The following is a 19,829-nucleotide window of genomic DNA, read 5'->3' on the forward strand; positions in this document are numbered from 1 at the left end:
TATACTTTTACCAGTCCTTATAAGGACCTTTGTGGAACTAGTAGGTTGTGATTAGCAGACTGTACCTCAGTCCCTATACTCATAAAGGACTACTGCAGCAGAAGGGCAGCAGTCAAGTATAATATTCTTTCTATATTTGGAAGAAAGAATATTATACGTGTACAACCCTATTACCATACCAGTCCTGAAAAGGACCTTTGTGGACCTAATAGTAACAGCTACTGATTAAACTGACTGTCCCTCACTGCCACACACAGCTTCCTGTCTGTCCCTATTTAAACTGACAAAACACAGGCTGCTGCAACAATAACTTGAATAGCACTCAAAACTATTAGAACCAGTTCCCCCACAAACGGGGTTTTTAGGCAGCAAGAGACAGTAATAGAAGCCAATAGAAGTAGTATAAAAGGTATTTTAATATTATTTGGTAAAAACAAACATGAGCTTCACCTGAACATTTGTATAACAGACAAAATCATGTGTATAAAGTACATATAATGTCACATGGAAGTATGTTAACAGACACAGCTATATGTGTATCTACTTGGGGTGAGCAGCACCCTCCTAGCTCTTTGCAGCACTGTGTTTTTCTTTGATTGGCACTCAAAACTATAACCTGTACTACTACACCATACCAGTCCTGAAAAGGACTTTTGTGGACCTTATGCCCCGTACACACGAGCGGACTTTTCAACATCCAAAGTCCGAAGGACCGAGTCCGTCAGACTATCCGATCGTGTGTGGGCTGCAACGGACTTTTGATTCGCCAAAGTCTGACGGACTTTAGAAATGAAGCATGCTTCAAATTTTCCCGAAGGAACTCCGCCGGACCCGGTCCCCTTCGAAAACTCCGCTCGTGTGTATGCTACTCCGACGGACTAAAACCGACGCTAGGGCAGCTATTGGCTACTGGCTATGAACTTCCTTATTCGAGTCAGGTCATACGTCATCACGTTCGAATCCGTCGGAGTTTAGTGTGATCGTGTGTGGCCAAGTCCGTTCGGCCGAAAAGTCTGTCAGAACTCCGTCGGAACTCCGGCGGAACTCCTTTGGAAGTCTGTCGGACATAAGTCCTCTCGTGTGTACGGGGCATAATAGTAACAGCTAATCATTAAACTGACTGTCCCTCTCTGCAACACACAGCGTCCTATCTGTCCCTCTCTCAGCACTGACAAAAGACAATCTGCTGCAACAATGACTTAAATAGCAGTGCCTCAAACCTATATCCTGAACTACACCTATACCATACCAGTCCGTAAAAGAACTTTTGTGGACCTAATAGCTAGCGATTTGGGTCACTGCAGTCTCTCCCTGCTCTACACAGCAACCTCTCCCTATAGTGACAGTAGAAAGAATGTAAAATGGCCGCCGGATCGGGTCTATTTATGAGTTAGGGGGAATGTCCAAGTGTCCATGTGCTGTAATGTCTCAATTGGCTGTCCTGTACCACATGATGGATGTGTCATCATAGGTCAAAGTTTTTTTACACAGTAAACACGTAAGTCCGCCGGGCGAACTGCGGCAATAGTCCGCCGATCCGGCGGACTGCGAACAGCCAAAATTCGCCGCGAACCGACCGCCGGGCGAACCGTTTGGCCCTCCCTACTGATAAGCCCCGCATTCTGTGTGTAATGTACTGGTAAGCCCCCAGTGCATTCTGTGTGTAACGTACTGGTGAGCCCCCTGCATTCTGTGTGTAATGCACTGGTGAGCCCTGCATTCTGTGTGTAATGCACTAGTGAGTCCCTTGCATTCTGTGTGTAATCCACTGGTGAGCCCTGCATTCTGTGTGTAATGCACTGGTAAGCCCTGCATTCTGTGTGTAACGCACTGGTGAGCCCCTTGCATTCTGTATGTAATGCACTGGTGAGCCCTGCATTCGGTGTGTAACGCACTGGTGAGCCATGCATTCTGTGTGTAATGCACTGGTGAGCCCCCTGCATTCTGTGTGTAATGCACTGGTGAGCCCTGCATTTTATGTGTAACGCACTGGTAAAACCTGCATTCTGTGTGTAACGCACTGCTGAGCCCCCTGCGTTCTGTGTGTAATGCACTGGTGAGCCCTGCATTCTGTGTGTAACGCACTTGTGAGCCCTGCATTCTGTGTGTAACGCACTGGTTAGCGCTGCATTCTGTGTATAATGCACTGATAAGCCCTGCATTCTGTGTGTAATGTACTGGTAAGCCCCCTGCATTCTGTGTGTAATGCACTGGTGAGCCCTGCATTCTGTGTGTAATGCACTGGTGAGTCCCTTGCATTCTGTGTGTAATGCACTGGTGAGCCCTGCATTCTGTGTGTAATGCACTGGTAAGCCCTGTATTCTGTGTGTAATGCACTGGTGAGTCCTGCATTCTGTGTGTAATGCACTGTTGAGCCCTGCATTCTGTGTGTAACACACTAGTGAGCCCTGCATTCTGCATGTAATGCACTGGTGAGCCCTGCATTCTGTGTGTAACGCACTGGTGAGCACTGCATTCTGCATGTAATGCACTGGTGAGCCCTGCATTCTGTGTGTAAAGCACTGGTGAGCACTGCATTCTGTGTGTAACGCACTGGTGAGCACTGCATTCTCCATGTAATGCACTGGTGAGCCCTGCATTCTCTGTGTAATGCACTGGTGAGCACTGAATTCTCTGTGTACCTCACTGGTGAGCTCTGCATTCTGTGCATAAAGCACTGGTGAGCCCTGCATTCTGTGTGTGTAAGGCACTGGTGAGCCCTATATTCTGTGTGTAACGCACCAGTGAGCCCTGCATTATGTGTGTAACACACTGGTGTTCCCTGCATTCTGTGTGTAATGCACTGGTGAGCCCTGCATTCTGTGTGTAAGGCACTGGTGAGCCCTGCATTCTGTGTGTAATGCACTCGGGAGCCCTACATTCTCTGTGTAATGCACTGGTAAGCCGCCTGCATTCTATGTGTAACACACTGGTGAGCCCTGCATTTTGTGTGTAATGCACTGGTGAGCCCCCTGCATTCTGTGTGTAATGCACTAATGAGCCCTGCATTATGTGTGTAATGCACTGGTTAGCCCATCTATCTCTGTGTAATGCACTGGTGAGCCCTGCATTCTGTGTGTAATTCACTTGTGAGCCCTGCAGTCTGTGTGTAACGCACTTGTGATCCCTATATTCTGTGTGTAAGGCACTGATGAGCCCTGCATTCTGTGTGTAATGCACTGGGGAGCCCTGCATTCTGTGTGCAATGCGGTGGTGAGCACTGCATTCTGTGTGTAATGCACTGGTGAACCCTGCATTCTGTGTGTAATGGACTGGTGAGCCACGCATTCTGTGTGTAACGCACTGGTGAGCCCTGCATTCTGTGTGAAATGCACTGGTGAACCCTGCATTCTGTGCTTAACGCACTGGTGAGCCCTGCATTCTGTGTGTAACATACTGGTGAGCCCTGCATTCTGTGTGTAACGCACTGGTGAGCCTTGCATTCTGTGTGTAACGTACTGGTGAGCCCTGCATTCTGTGTGTAACGTACTGGTGAGCCCTGCATTCTGTGTGTTATGCACTGGTGAGCCCTGCATTCTGTGTGTTATGCACTGGTGAGCCCTGCATTCTGTAGGTAAAGTAGCACGCTCCTGGGCCCTGCATTCTTTATGTAGCACACTCCTGAATGTTGCACTCTTTATTTTCTCTATATTATCTTCTTAACATTTGCTAGTCCTATCACAAAACATTCTAAGAAGTATTTTTTTTATCTCATGGACGAAATGTGAGAAATGACCTCCCTTAAGTAAATGAGTGCAGGTTACCCCTTGTTACTCATTCATAAAAAAAAATTACAAAATAAATAAACAGTAGGGATGAATCAAACTGTCTTGGTTTTGGCAAACTTTAAATAAGTCCTATTGTCAAAACACAGATCCCACTAAAATCAATGTGAGCTGAATCTGTTAAATCAAACATGCCCATTTTCTAGGCTAATAGGCTGGGGGTGGGCAAAAATAGCATGACGTGAGTAGAGCCCTGGGAAACATGTACCAATAAATAAACGTTTCAGAAAAATTAAATCCAGTGATTTTTTAAAAGCTAATAAAGTTAGAGATAAAAAATGCCCAATTCCTTTAAATAACATGCCGGGGGGGGGGGGGGGTGCCTTAACCCTTCCTGTGAATGGGGTGCATCTCTGACCCCCTCCAAAGGTCCCCTTAAATTCATAGCAGACCCTATGTATTTGAAAGGTCCTTTGGAGGGGTCATGTGATGGTCAAAAAAAAAAAAAGCTGCCAATGAAATGTCATTTGTTGGCAATTTGAATCGTATTTTTTTTTCTTTACAGCATATGTAAAGCCACATTTTGAATGTGACTGGGGTCCAGTGTTGGGCATCACATTATCAGACCCTCACCATTTAAAAAACTCCAAGCTGTGGAAAGGCACCTATATCACATGGGAGTGAATGGGTTATGTTCCTCCACTTACATTCCCTAGAATCTTAATCTTGTTCACCGACAGAAAGAACTGCTCAACTTTCTATTCTGCTTACTATACAGTTGAAATGGAACTATGTGTTACACACTAATTACAGTGATCACAGACATTTTCTCAAAGTTTGCTACATTTACTCCTCATCTCATCACCTCTTTAGCTCAACAACTTTGCTGTCAGTCCTTCCTTTAGGTCAGAGGGAGGTGGAGACCTGGATGTGGGGTGTCAGCAAAGTGCCCAACCCTGGAATGGAATTGACTCTCAGCTAGACATGTACAGTCAGTTCCGTTCTGAATCAAAATTCGTAATTTTTTGATATTTCGATGTATCCGAATCACAATAGGAAAGAATTTAAATGAATCCGAAACAAAATTATAGCAAAACTAAATTTCGTCCATATATGAATTTGAATAGAAGTCAAACCAAATTCGTTTTGAATTTGAAATCAAAACTAATTTGAATTTGAAAATGGATTTGAAATGGAAACATATTGCTGACTATTGCTTATTTCCTTCAAAAACTGCATGCAAGTGCACCTAAAAGAATTAATGCTGTTTTGAAGCAAAAGGGTATTCAAATATTGATTTTAGGCCCCTTTCACACTTGTGTGACCTGTCATGCGACTTTGCAGTCCCAAGTCGCACAAGTGTGAAAGGGGCCTACATCAATATTTGAATACCCTTTAATTACACCATGATGTCTAACGAATACCATTCGTATCTGTGCAACTTCAAGTCCCAGTGACTTCAAAGTAGTTCCTGCACTACTTTGGTCCGATTTTGATGCGATTTGAGGTCCAAGATTACACAGGCAAAATCACGACAAAAATTGCTGCAAATCACGTGATTATCAGGTCGCACAAGAGTGAAAGGGCTGTAATCAATATTTTTCTTCTGTTCGCTCACTCTGCATTTTTTAAATTGATAAAAATAAACAAGTAAAATATACTGTATATTTTGAAAGCTTTCTTACATTACATTATTTTCTCATACCTGCCTAAAACTTTTAGACAGTACTGTACTTAGAGAAAACAAAATGTTGAGATCAGATATTTCTTTTATACCTTAGAACACTTCACATATTCTGAATAAACCTTATTAATACAAAGAAATGTAATGTTTCAAAAACCAAACTGTCAATATTTCTGGTAAATTAATAATTTTAACACATTTTTGTCCAGATCAACATACATGCATTTTATAATCCGGGACCCTTCTTATTTTTCTGTTTCAGTTGTCTTATTAAAGGTTTAACTGATCATAGATGGTGTGATTTTTTTTCCTGCAACAGGCTGCAGAAAAGAAAATCGCAGATTTTCCTCATCAACACAGTTAGTGTTGATCGGGGAATCCCTCCTGTGAAGCTAGTGTGTTCTGGTGGGGAGGGGGGGGGGTTGGATGCAGGGAGAACTCACAGTGATTTTTGCTAGCAGCTATGGCCGCTGGCAATAATTGCATGATAAATCGGACATGCTGGTTGTACCCAATTTGATCGATGGATCGACTTGGGTACAATTATCCTGCTCATAGATGGTTTGAATCTCGGCTTGTCCCTGCTACAGATTCAAACCACCTATGTCCAACTGTAAAAACAAATAGAGAACAGTACAGCCATAGAACTTTTTTGGCAAATGTAGGTAGAACTTCCAAGCAATGCAGGTGAGACACATTTTGGGAATAACAAACAACAGTGGCGTATGTAATAGTAGGTACAGCAAACTAGAGCCTAGACCATCAAAACCAACCAGGAATGATCAAGAAAAAAAAAAGGCTTACCTAATAAAAGTACCATCTTTATTTTCATAAATTACATTACCTGGTGATGAGAAGGTGAGTTACATAGTTACATAGCTTGTCAGGTTGAAAAAAGACACAAGTCCATCTAGTTCAACCCTATAAATAAATAAAAAATAGTATCAAACACTCCCATATACCCAATCCTATACTCACAGTTGATCTAGAGGAAGGCGAAAAACCCCAGCAAAGCATGATCCAATTTGCTACAGCAGGGGAAAAAAATTATTCCTGACCCCCCAAGAGGCAATTGGATTTTCCCTGTATCAAATGTCAATACCCAGTTATATTGTGTGCATTTAAGAAAGAATCCAGGCATTTCTTAACCACTTCAGCCCCAGAAGAATTTACCCCCTTCCTGACCAGGGCACTTTTTACGATACAGCACTGCATCATTTTAACTAACAGTTGCGCAGTCGTGCAACGTTGCACCCAAACAAAATTATCGTCCTTTTTTTCCCACAAATAGAGCTTTCTTTTGGTGGTATTTGATCACCTCTGCGTTTTTTGATTTTTTATGCTATAAACAAAAAAAGAGCAACAATTTTGAAAAAAAAAACAATATTTTTTACTTTTTCCTATTATAAATATCCCCAAAAAATATATAAAAAAAAATTCTTGCTCAGTTTAGGCTGATATGTATTCTTCTACATAAATTTGGTAATTCGTAAGAAGCGTATATTGATTGGTTTGCACAAAAGTTATAGCGTCTACAAAATAGGGGATAGATTTATGCCATTTTTATTATTCTTTTCTTTTATTAGTAATGGCGGCAATTTGGTAATTTTATTGTGACTGCGACATTGCGGCGGACACATCGGACACTTTTGACACTATTTTGGGACCAGTGCCATTGATACAGCAATCAGTGCTATAAAAATGCACTGATTGCTGTGCAAATGACACTGGTAGGGAAGGGGGTTAAACACTATGGGGCGATGAAGGGGTTAAGTGTGTCCTATGGAGTGATTCTAACTGTGGGGAAATTGGCTCACTACAACATGACAGAGATCACTGCTCCCTATGGCAGGGAGCAGTAGATCCCTGTCATGTTGCTAGGCAGAACAGGGAAATGCCTTTTTTACATGACACTCCGTGTCATGATTGTGGGACCCTGGTGGACATTGAGTCCACAGGACCCACGGGCATGCTCACGGAGTACGCGCCCACTAAGCCACGTCTTAAAGGGAACATACAGGTCCGCCCATTTGCCCAGCCGTTCCATTGTGTCAATGTGCATCGTCGTGCGCTGGTCGGCAAGCAGTTAAAGCAATCTACTGAGCTGGCCAGAACCACCTCTGGAGCGAGTCTATTTCACATTTTCACAGCTCTCACTGTGAAGAAACCTTTCTGCATTTGGAGATTAAATCTCTTTTCCTCGGGGCATATAGAGTGCCCCCTTATCCTTTGTGTTGAATGTAAAGTGAATAATTCAACACCAAGTTCACTATAAGGACCAGTGGCGGCTGGGGAAGTTTCTTTTTGACCCCTCCCACTTGGTGAAAATGGGCATGGTTTGAGTGAAATAGTGGGCACGGCTCTAAGGTGGTGTGGTTAGCGTCTGAGATGAACGAGGGATGAAGGGAGAGGGAGAGAGGAATGAAGGGACAGCAGGCCCAGATCCTACAGAACAATAGAAATGTTTATTCTAGAAAGTTTAACAATCAGCAGATAAAGATACTCCAAACACCTGGTGTTAGCACTTCAATCATCCCAGCACCATGGTTGTTATGGTGTCAAGATGATTGAAGCGCATTATTTCTATTATTACATTGTAATATAAAATGAAATCATTGAACTCACCATAATGCACAATCAGTGGGAGTCCTGAGCGTGTCACTAGCCACATCGCCTACAACCAGATGACAGCAGAGTCCGTCCTTACATCAGGTGCCCCCAGCGGAGTCCCTCCTTACATGCAGCCTGTATCACATCAAATGCAGCCTTTGTCACATCAAATGCAGACTCTGTCCCCCAATGCAGCTTTTGCCCCCCCAAATGCAGCCTCTGCCCCCCCAAATGCAGCCTCTGTCCTCCCCCCCAAATGCAGCCTCTGCCTCCCCTCAAATGCAGCCTCTGTACCCCCAAATACAGCCTCTGTACCCCCAAATGCAGCCTGTGTCCCCCAATGCAGCCTGTGTCCCCCCCAATGCAGCCTACCTGTGTCCCGTTAAATGCAGCCTGTGCCCCCCAATGCAGCCTGCCTGTGTCCCATTAAATGCAGCCTGTGTCCCCCCCAATGCAGCCTGCTTGTGTCCCATTAAATGCAGCCTGCAGCACCTGTCACTTCAAACCCCCCCTGCGATACTTACCTTGCTGTTGTCCTCTCCTGCGGTGTCTCCTTCCACTGGCAGTGCTGATGAAGCGGCATACTTCCTGGTTCCTCTCCCGGGCGCAATGGGAGAGAGAGAGACAGGAAGTGACATCTAACTGAGGTCAGATGTCAATCAAATCTGAAGCACCTAGTAGCTTCCACCCGGCGCCTATAGTATATATTACTATGGCTGGGCGAAAGCTAATCAGCGCTTCAGAAAACGCTGCAAGGCGGGCTAAAGGCCCGCAAATGCAGCACCACGTCTGAAATCTCATGATTGCATAGACGTAGCGCTTCCCATAAGGGCACTGTGTCCAGTGTCCAAATACAGTGCACTTAAGGAACTGTTTTTTTCTTTTTTTAAAGGACCAGAATTAAAAAAAAATGATATGGACCCCATATATATCTGTACAGATTGATCATATCCTCCCTTAATCTCCTCTTCTCAAGATCTTTCCTCATAGCTGAGATCCTCCATGCCTCTTATCAGTTTGGTTGCCCTTCTCTGCACTTTCTCTAGTTCCTCAATATCCCTTTTGAGAATTGATGCTTAAAACTAAACTGCATATTCCAGATGAGGTCTTACTAATGATTTGTACAGGGGCAAAACGATATTACTCTCTCTGGAGTCCATACCTCTCTTAATACAAGAAAGGACTTTGCTTGCTTTGTAAACCGCTGCTTGGCATTGCATGTTATTATTGAGCTTATGATCTACCAAAACCCCCAGATCCTTCTCCACTATAGATCCTCCCAGTTGTACTCCCTCTAGTATGTATGAAGCATGTATATTCTTAGCCCCCAAGTGCATAACTTTATATTTATCAACATTAAACCATATTTGCCACATTCACCCAATTAGACAGTGCATTGAGGTCGGCTTGTCAATTGAAGACATCCTGGAAGGACATTATTCCACTGCATAGTTTGGTGTCAAGGACTGAAATGCTACTTTTAATCCAGACCCTATATCATTTATAAAGCTGTTAAAAAGTAAGGGTCTTAACACTGAACCTTGGGGTACACCACTGATAACCTTAGACCATTTGAATGCAACTTTGAATGCAGTGGAGCAGATCTGCAGTGGAGTGGTTCTACTGTGCATAAATTGTACCAAATATAAAATAAGAATCTATTGTACAGTAAATATACAATCCATTATCATTACCAGTATTTAAGTCATTGGATCCTCTTAAATGACATTGTATATGTACAGTATCTCACAAAATTGAGTACACCCCTCACATTTATGTAAATATTTTACTATAACTTTTCATGAGACAACACTGAAGAAATTACACTTTGCTACAATGTAAAGTAGTGAGTGTACAGCTTGTATAACAGTGTCAATTTGCTGTCCCCTCAAAATAACTCAACACACAGCCATTAATGTCTAAACTGCTGGCAACAAAAGGGAGTACACCCCTAAGTGAAAATGTCCAATTTGGGCCCAAAGTGTAAATATTTTGTGTTCACCAATATATTTTTCAGCACTGCCTTAACTCTCTTGAACTTGAAGTTCACCAGAGCTTCACAGGTTGCCATTGGAGTCCTCTTCCACTCCTCTGTAACGACATCACGGAGCTGGTGGATGTTAGAGACCTTGCGCTCCTCCAACTTCCACATTTGAGGATGCCCCACAGATACTCAACAGAGTTTAGGTCTGGAGATATGCTTGGCCAGTCCATCACCTTTACCCTCAGCTTCTTTAACAAGGTGGTGGTCATCTTGGAGGTGTGTTTGGGGTCGTTATCATGTTGTAATATTGCCCTGTGGCCCAATCTCCGAAGGGAGGGGATCATTCTCTGCTTCCGTATGTCACAGTACATGTTGGCATTCATGGATCTCTCAATGAACTGTAGCTCCTCAGTGCCCAGCAGCACTCATGCAGCCCTAGACCATGACACTCCCGACACCATGCTTGACTGTAGGTAAAACAAACTTGTCTTTGTACTCCTAACCTGGTTGCCGCCACATACGCTTGCAAATATACACTGTTATACAAGCTGTACACTCACTACATTACATTGTAGCAAAGTGTAGTTTCTTCAGTATTGTCACATGAAAAGACAGAATACAATATTTTCCCATAATGTGAGGGGTGTACTCACTTTTGTGAGATACTGTATATTTTTCTTTAGTTACTTTGTTGAACATATTATTTTAGTTCACTATCACTTTTCTGAATATATATCTCTTATATGATATAGATCCTTGATAGATTGTCTGGATATTTTCTCATTCTGTGATCTCCGTCACAATCCGGGCATCAAGGGATGGCTTGGGGCATGTCACATATGTGAGAGTTCTGCTGATTAAAGTGAATGGTCCTCTCTATGAACACACCTGCTCACCATTCACACCTGAGACCTTGTAACACTAATGCTGCGTATACACGACCGGACTTTCCGACAGACTAGGTCCGATGATCTTCCTGACTGACTTTCGGCAGAGTTCCGACGGACTTTCCAAACGAACGGACTTGGCCATACACGAACGGACTAAATTCTTTCGAAAGTCAGTTCGGTTTGAATGTAATAACTTAAGATGGGACTAAAAAAGGAAGTTCAATAGCCAGTAGCCAATAGCTTCCCTTGCGTTGTATTTGGTCCATCAGACCAGCATACAGACGAACGGTAGATAGATGAAGATGAAGATGAAAAACAATTGGATTAGCCCCCACGCAATCAGATTGTCCGATGGACTGATTCTGTCTGACCTAGTCTGCCGGAAAGTCTGGTTGTGTGTATGTGGCATTACAAGTCACATGACACCGGGGAGGGAAAATGGCTAAATGGGCCCAATTTTGAAATTTTCGCTTCACAGGGGTGTACTCACTTTTGTTGCCATCGGTTTAGACATTAATGGCTGTGTGTTGAGTTATTTTGAGGGGACAGCAAATTGACTATGTTATACAAGCTGTAATCTCACTACTTTACATTGTAGCAGTGTCATTTCTTCAGTGTTGTCACATGAAAATATATAATAAAATATTTTCAAAAATGTGAGGAGTGTACTCACATTTGTGAGATACTGTATGTATACTCATTTTAATGTTCCTTGCATCACCCCCCAACCCTATTCTGGCAGCAGCATTTGGTGTGCATAAGTGAAGGCATAACATGCTTGTAATGACTACACTAAACTTAAAGTGATAGTAAAGTCTATACTAGTACAATATGACAGACTTACATTACCTTGAAAATATATTCATTCCCCTTGAAATTTTCCACATTTTGGCATGTTACAACCAAAAACATAAATGTAATTTATTTGGATAGTATGCGATAGACCAACACAAAGTGGCACATAATTGCAAAGTAAAAGAAAAAGAATTCCCAGATCTATGGAGTCATACATTCTAGGTCACCACATCCCAAATTAAAAAAGAAGAGCAAAAAACCCCCATGGATGAGTGGGACTTTAAAAGTGACCAGGAACAATAAATTTAATCAAAAATAGCAAATGTATTAGAAAAAACATATATTGAAAAAAAAATACAAGTCAAAAAAACACAGTACATATAAGAAATATATTGCACAGTATGTGCAGACACAGATATGCTATTTTGGATGAACCCAACCTTTCTGGCTTGATGCCCTTCTTCAGAGTTTTTTTTAACATCCAGACCTCGGCGTTTATTGAGAAAATATATATACATACATAAAGTTTAGTAAATAGTTTATACAGACAATATCAACAATGTAAATCTATTTTGTTTTTGTTTTTCAAAACAATAAGCCCTTGTACACACGTTCGGACATTCCGATGGACAATGTCCGATAGGACCGTGTTGTCGGATAATCCGACCGTGTGTGGGCTCCATTGGACTGTTTTCCAGATGGGCTATAAAATTTTCCGACAACATGATCCGATCGGACTTTGTCCGATCATGTGTAGAGAATTCCGATCGGACAAAGTGCCACGCATGCTCAGATTAAATTCCTAGACCAAAGCTATTGGCTACTAGCCTGAACGTAGTCCCATCCTAAAGAAATAACGTCATCACGTTAAGTACGATCGGATTTTCTGACAACTTTGTCCGACTGTGTGTATGCAACAGTTTCGGACAAAATCCGTCGGAGAAAATCCGACGGATTTGGTTGTCGGAATGTCCGATCGCGTGTACAAGGGCTAAGAAGTTGCGCAAAAATACATAAAAATACATATGATAAAAAACACATAGAAAAGCATACCAGATGATAATAACTGGGAAGTAAAAAGTTTCTCAGACGTCCCATTTGCAGTTTGTGAGAAGACATGTGGGGCAACACAGCAACACAGCAAACATGTGGAAGAAGGTGCTCTGGTCAGATGAGACCAAAATTGAACTTTTTGGCCTAAAAGAAAAATGCTATGTGTGGCTGAAAACTAACATTGCACATTACCCTAAACACACCATCCCCATCGTGAAACATGAGGTGGTAGCTTCATGTTGTGGGGATGCTCTTCTTCAGCAGGGACAGGGAGTCTTCAAAAGATTTGGGTGGAGGTTCACCTTCCAGCAGGACAACAACCCTAAACATACAGCCAGAGCTACAATGGAATGGTTTAGATCAAAACATATTCATGTGTTAGAATGACCCAGTCAAAGTCCAGACCTAAATCCAATTGAGAATCTGTGTCAAGACAGAAAATTGCTGTTCACAGAGACACTCTCCATCCAATCTGACAAAGCTTGAGAATGGGCAAAAATTTTATTCTCTAGATGTGCAAAGCGACATACCCAAAAAGACCTGCAGCTGTATTTGTAGTGAAAGGTGGTTCTACAAAGTATTGACTCAGGGGAGCTGAATACAAATGCACGTCCAATTTTTCACATGTTTGTTTGTAAAACATTTTGAAAACTATTTATCATTTTCCTTCCACTTCACAATTATGTGCCAGTTTGTGTTGGTCTATAACATAAAATCCCGATAAAATAATTTTTTGGTTGTAACATGACAAAATGTGGAAAATGTCATGGGGTATGAATACGTTTTCAAGGCACTCTACCTACAAACGCAGCTCTCTCACCACTCTCCCTTGTCCCTGGCAGCTCACATCTTCGCCCGGTCTTTTTTCCGAGTTTGCAATCCTCAGTCACTTGATTTGCCGTTCTGGAACGGCATCACTCCCATAAATGTGGTCTAAACTGTGCATGTTCAGATCACATTACTTGCTGACAGGCAGGGGAGATTTAGAGTACTCACGCAAAAAATGTCCTTTCATATTTTGGCTGTATGTATTGGTCTTCTGCCTACTGAGTACCTAGGATTTTCACATGGTTACTATGCCGTTCCTGAGTAAAGTTAGGTGACTGTGTTGTTATTTTAGATAATGTGCATGATACAGTAAGGCCCACTGCAGCTTGAAAAAGATCAGTACAGCTTTTTTTTTTTTACTGAGCTAAAATACAGCCCATTAATTGTTATGTGCCTATGCACACAGGCGCGGTACATTCTTCAGTGGTGTAGTGGTTAGCACTCTCACCTAGCAGTAAGAAGGGTCGCTGGTTCAAATCCCAACCACGACACTACCTGCCTGGAGTTTGTATGTTCTCCCTGTGCCTGCGTGGGTTTCCTCCGGGTACTCCGGTTTCCTCCCACACTCCAAAGACATGCAGGTAGGTTAATTGGCTTCTGTCCAAAATTGACCCTAGTGTATGAATGGGGACCTTGGATCGTGAGCTCCTTGAGGGTAGGGACTGATGTAAGTGTGCAATGTACAAGGGTAGAGACAATTGTAGACACTCACTCAGGTTGAACTGGATGGACTGGTGTCTTTATTCAACCTTACTAACTATATAACCTTTTCGCACGTGCACGTGAAAATTGCGTGGACGCATATGTGCGAAAATGCACACGATTATCGTGTGCAAGAGGCCTACAGTAAGTTTACGTTACAGTGATCATTTCCACCTTTACTACTCACTGTACTTTAAAGGTTCGGTTTCTGAACAATATATAAAGGTTGTGTGTCTTGATATATTGTTGGCACAAGGTACCTGTCTGTTGCTGTTGTTTCGGCTTACCTGTAATATCTTGAAATTGATAATAAAACATGATTCAACATAATTTCCAATAAAAGAACTTTGTGGTATTTCATGAATAGCATCAAGGTGTTTGGGGTCCAGCGCATGTGGATACGTTTGTAGTTCAACAATCTTTTTATAATATAATTATTATACAGGATTTATATAGCGCCGAAAGTTTGCTCAGTGCTTTACAACATCATAAAATGATGATAACTTACAGATAACTTCATGTTACATATTCTGTTGGGCCATAATAAAGGCTTTTATGTTGTGAAAACGTATTTTTATCTGATCAAATCACAAATATTTGAACATTCTATGAACAAGTAATACCTAACTAATTTTCGGATATTCAATTTGAATCAATATAGATTTTAATTGAATGTGAATCAAATTTGATTTGAATACAGCCAAAAATTTTTAACCAAACAAAATGATTTATGAAATTCTATGTAATTGAACAACATTTTTAACTTAACAAATCAGTCCGAAGAGAAACAAAATTAATATTTTCATTCTGCACTTGTTTACTTTCAGCCCTTAATGCTCACAGCGTAAAATAAACCAAAAACATCAGCCAGGTGACACATTGGGGTTGATTTACTAAAGTCAAATAGGCTGTTCCCTTTTCAAAGGAAGTTGCACTTTGCAAGAGAATTTGCCCCAGAGCTTGTTGAATGAGGTGAAGCCTTGCTGACTTCCATATTTCAATCACGTGCAAGCAAAAATGCTGTTTTTTTTTAATTTTCCTTGTCAGTGAATGGTTATTTGTTTGCAAACTTCATCACATTAACTAAACTCTGGGGCAAATTCCCTTGCAAAGTGAGCAGCTTGTTTGCCTTTAGTAAATCACCCCAATGACTGAAATTAAGACAGCCTTTGTTTGAGTGTGTCACCATTTAAAAAATGTCGTCACATAATGAATGTCTGCCAGGGAGTAAAAAAGCAAAAGATGTGAAAGGGGATGCAGAGAATATGTATGTGTAAGGTGAGCTATAGACACAGATAGCTTAGACTCAAAATTTTTAAAATTTACTTGGAGTTGCACTTTAACACAGGAGGATGGAACTTAACAGAGTGACTAAGCACTCCACAATAGCCCCAATTAAAATTAAGTTTTTCTTAATGTAAGACAGTTTTTCTGTATTAATGAAGTATGACAGCTATTTCCTTAAACACATTGCTGTGAATAAATATGGGTGATACTGGGGGCTATAACAGTGTGGCATTTCATAATATGGTGATTGGGTACTAACAGCTTGCCGGATTTTTACATGCCATCCCTGTGGTTGCAGGAAAGAAATTTGCTCCATCTATGGCCGGCCTTAAGCATCTATGCATATAGACAATAGAATTGGCAATTTCAGTTATGCAATCCTATTTACTTGCTCTTCAGGATCCCACGTCATTCCCTCTGCCTACTTCTCAAGACTTGGCAGGTTTCTGGGATCTCCTCCAACTTTCATTTGAAGATGTGGGGATGAAGTTTGCAGAGTTGCAGCAGCTAAAGGAAAATGGATGGAAGCTATTGGAAACCAAGGTAAGAGTCATGTCTTGATTTCTATCCAAGACTAAAAAAAGTCTTGACTATAGATACACTTTAATGTTATCAGCTATAATCACAAAGGCTGAAAATAACTTACTACTTTTTTTCTATTTCCATGGTAGCATGTACAGTATGCTATCAACTTTTGTTTGAAGTGAACCCATGGTCTGAAGTAATTCAAGTCATCTGTCTTAGCAGTTCAGTTTGCCATGCTCACCTTCCAAGAATTGACTTTCAGCCTTCTAAGCTGTAATATAATCAAAGGGCAAATGATCTGGAAGGGGAACAGGGTGCGCTAGGCTGCTGAGAGAACCACATGAATGACTTCAGTGCTTCTGCCATGAATTTTGAAGTTACTCTAAAGTGCCTGTAGCCACTGAAGCCTATTAAGGTTTGGATTGTATTTTTTTCATGCTTGCTAAGAATGCGTACAATAAATACCTAAATGTCCATAGCCTGGCCACAGTTTTACTTTCAATTTACTCCAATATGCTTGAGGTTTTTTTTGTTGGAAACTGTCTTTGTTACATCTTCTAATTTTAGGAGGAGAAGAAGCTTCCTCCTCCAATACCAAAGAAGCCACTCCGTCAGAAAGTGCATCCAGTCAAAGACCGTTCTTTGGACTCCGTTGATCGCCAGAGGCAAGAGGCTAGGAAGAGGCTGTTGGCAGCCAAACGTGCTGCCTCATACCGGCACAACTCTGCCACAGAAAGTGCTGACAGCATAGAGATTTATATTCCTGAAGCTCAGACCCGACTGTGAAGAGGACAATGTACACTATCCTTTTGTACGCGCTGTATATAAAAATATACATATATACATAGAGAATATTTAGAGATTATTCTAAGAAAACAAAAACACTGAAAAAATGACCACAGCTGTGTAATTCTGGGGAGGTACCTTTAACCCAAACCAAACTAACCCATCATCAAAAGACCCTCCCCTTTAAAGGGCAGAGCTAGATAACCAATCAGTGCTGTTTCCACTGCTGAGGCTGGAGAAATTTGTCTAAAGCTCCAGCCCTCTCCCTTTCCCAATCTCCCCTCCCCTTCTTCCTAAATCTCATATGTAGCTTGAAATATGGACATGCTGCATTGTGTAGCAGTACTGAGTATGACCACATTTAACCACTGTGTCAAAGTCTTTTTACATTTAGAGCGAATCTGTAATGCACCCCAAAACATTAGGCATTAAATGCTTATAGGCCCATAAAACCAAACTAGAGGAGATATTTTGAATAATTTTTGTCCTAAAAATCTTATTTTTAGATACATGGAAATACTCTGTATTGGGCTGCAATGCAGTGTGTTCTGTTTGTGCTAGGTAGTGTTTAATAGCTGTGTGAACCTGCTATGTACTGGTTCTTGCATGTTTGAAAACACAGGTATCTCACTATGGTGGGAAAAGTATATACACACATAGGACAAGAAGGCATTTTTCTTATTAAGGTTTCTGGTTGTATAAACTATAGTTAATATAAGGGTACACTGCAAAATAACTTGCCATCATGTCCATTTTAAGAACATGTTCAAAAAACTGGTGGTCACTGCAGCTTTGCAAAGTTTCCAGTTAAAATGATTGAGAATTTTTAGTTCAGCTTTGTTTTTGTTTTTTGTTTTTTTTGGAGACCCATACAACTACATTACGTAATAAATAAGTTAATATCACTGTCTCCCACATCTGGATCTAATGGTTTTGCACCCTAAGGGAGGTGTATTATCTCACTTAGGGTGTAAAAAATGATCAAATTCTAATTGATAACACTATCTTCTTGTAACTTTCACTTTAGGTATGGATACTATACTCTTATAGACATAGATATGCATTTTGGGATACTCCTTTCAAAAGGTATACTAGAATAAAGCAACCTGATTATAATTGTCTACACAGTGCCAATTGTAATAGCCATCAGTAGTTTTTAATATGATTTAACCAAACATTACAGACAGACCACTTAAGCAAGTCAATTGCAAATATTACAGCATAAATTACTGTGGATGCAAGCATATTCTCACTGTTTTTATTTTGGATAATCTTGTATATGCCATTTACAAATTTGGATGCCAATTACAAATTATTTGTAATATACCAGCTTGGAAACATTGCTCTAAATTTTCTCCTGTTAATAAAGTATAGTTACCTGGCCTATTGCCACAAAGAGTTGGGGTTAAAAATAAAACAACATCATTTATATGTTGTATTGTGACAAGCAGTTCAGGTTAGGTACAGAATACACTGGTGGCCATAATAGAGATATCCAGATGAATAGGTGAACGTAATAGGGAAACAATCTTAACAAGGCACTCTAATGCCTAATAAAATCTGTTTAGGCCCGTTTTATCTTTTAGGTTCAACCTTATTTTATCTGCTGTGTGAAGTTCATAAGGGCTTGTTTAGCTTACAGCCAAACTCCAGATTTCTGTCATTTTAATGTACTTCATATAGACCAAGTTGGTCAAAACAAACTATTACTTTCACTAACAGATGCAACTGCTGTGAGTGCTGTAGAAACTGAATGTAGCATCAGCTACATACAGTATGCAGCACTGTGTTCCTGCAGCAGGATTAGGACTTTCCAACCCGCTCCTGGAACAAAATTGAGTTGGACTGAGCACTGCTTGGCCATTTACAGGAAGCTTTGTATTTTCTGAACTAATTAAAGTTTTTTTCTGATTAGCTGAGATGGAAAGGTGGGTGGGTAATGTGACAATCTCCACTGCAGCCAATCTGAGAAAGCCTTGTACTCATTCAGAAAAAACAAAGCTTCCTGTGGATGGCCAAGCAGTGCTCTGCCCAATTCATTTTTGTCCTGGGAAAGGGACAGAAAGTCCTTCTCCCGCTGCTGGAACACAGGTCTGTATACTGTATATAACTCAAGCCACATATAGCTCATACAGCACTTACAGTGGACACATTAGTTAGTGAAAGCAATAGTTTGTTTTGACCACTTGGTCCAAATGACCTATTTGAAAGTGACAGAAAGCTGAAGTTCAGCTTTAAGCCCCACAAGCCTTATAGAACGTCACACAGCAGATAAAATAAGGTGGAACATGTCATTTTATGTTGTACAGAATGTAATGTAAGCACATGGCTGGAAAGTAAGAATGAGTGGCAGTTATGATTGGTCCCATTAACTCCCAGGCCTGGGAAATGTTATACTCTTTGCATCTTCTCTAGTTACAACCTGATATTAAAATACTGTCATTGCCCTCCTCATTTCATATAGTTGCCAGTTATCCTGTCAACTAGAAATCCTAGATTTCCAAAGTCAGAGTGCTTAAAGTGGAACTGTACCCATAACAACTTGATAAAAAGAATGTTCTTTAGCAAAGAACATACATTCCACATGATTAATTATGCTACCACAATGAGTATGTGCTGTAAATTGCCTTCAGCATTTTGCCTGTTTCTTCCTGCTGGAGGTTGCCATTTTGCTGAATCCCAGAGCCCCTAAACAACAGGCTGTCAGCAGATCGGCCTCTACAAATTTTGCACAGTGCCTAAAAATAGAGAGCAACTAAGAATGTGCAGAACAGGGTGAGGCAGTGTATAATGCCGCAAACACACAACCATTTTTTCCATCAGAATAATCTCTGACGGTCTTTCCGACGGGGTTCCTCTGAAATGGACTTGCCTACACAGGATCACACCAAAGTCTGATCATTTAGAACATGATGACTTACGACGGGACTAGAAAAAGGAAGTTCAATAGCCAGTAGACA

At 41.2% G+C, this 19,829-nt stretch overlaps 1 protein-coding gene across 7 annotated transcripts in view; it reads left to right on the plus strand.

Annotated features, from left to right (window-relative positions):
• The window catches only part of DLGAP3 (DLG associated protein 3), a 655,676-nt gene extending 637,173 nt beyond the window's left edge, over positions 1-18,503 (plus strand). For all 7 annotated transcript variants that reach the window (XM_077481746.1, XM_077481739.1, XM_077481741.1 and 4 more), the window contains 2 exons: positions 15,958-16,101; positions 16,651-18,503. In XM_077481746.1, the coding sequence (XP_077337872.1) occupies positions 15,958-16,101; positions 16,651-16,869 (363 nt within the window). In that variant the 3' untranslated portion in view covers positions 16,870-18,503. The remainder of the gene's footprint in view (positions 1-15,957; positions 16,102-16,650) is intronic.
• The last annotated feature ends 1,326 nt before the right edge of the window (positions 18,504-19,829 follow it).

This window comes from Lithobates pipiens, unplaced genomic scaffold (assembly GCF_037356315.1).
Source record: "Lithobates pipiens isolate NorthernLeopardFrog02 unplaced genomic scaffold, aLitPip1_a1.2 Scaffold_16, whole genome shotgun sequence".
Classification (NCBI taxonomy): Eukaryota; Metazoa; Chordata; class Amphibia; order Anura; family Ranidae; genus Lithobates; species Lithobates pipiens.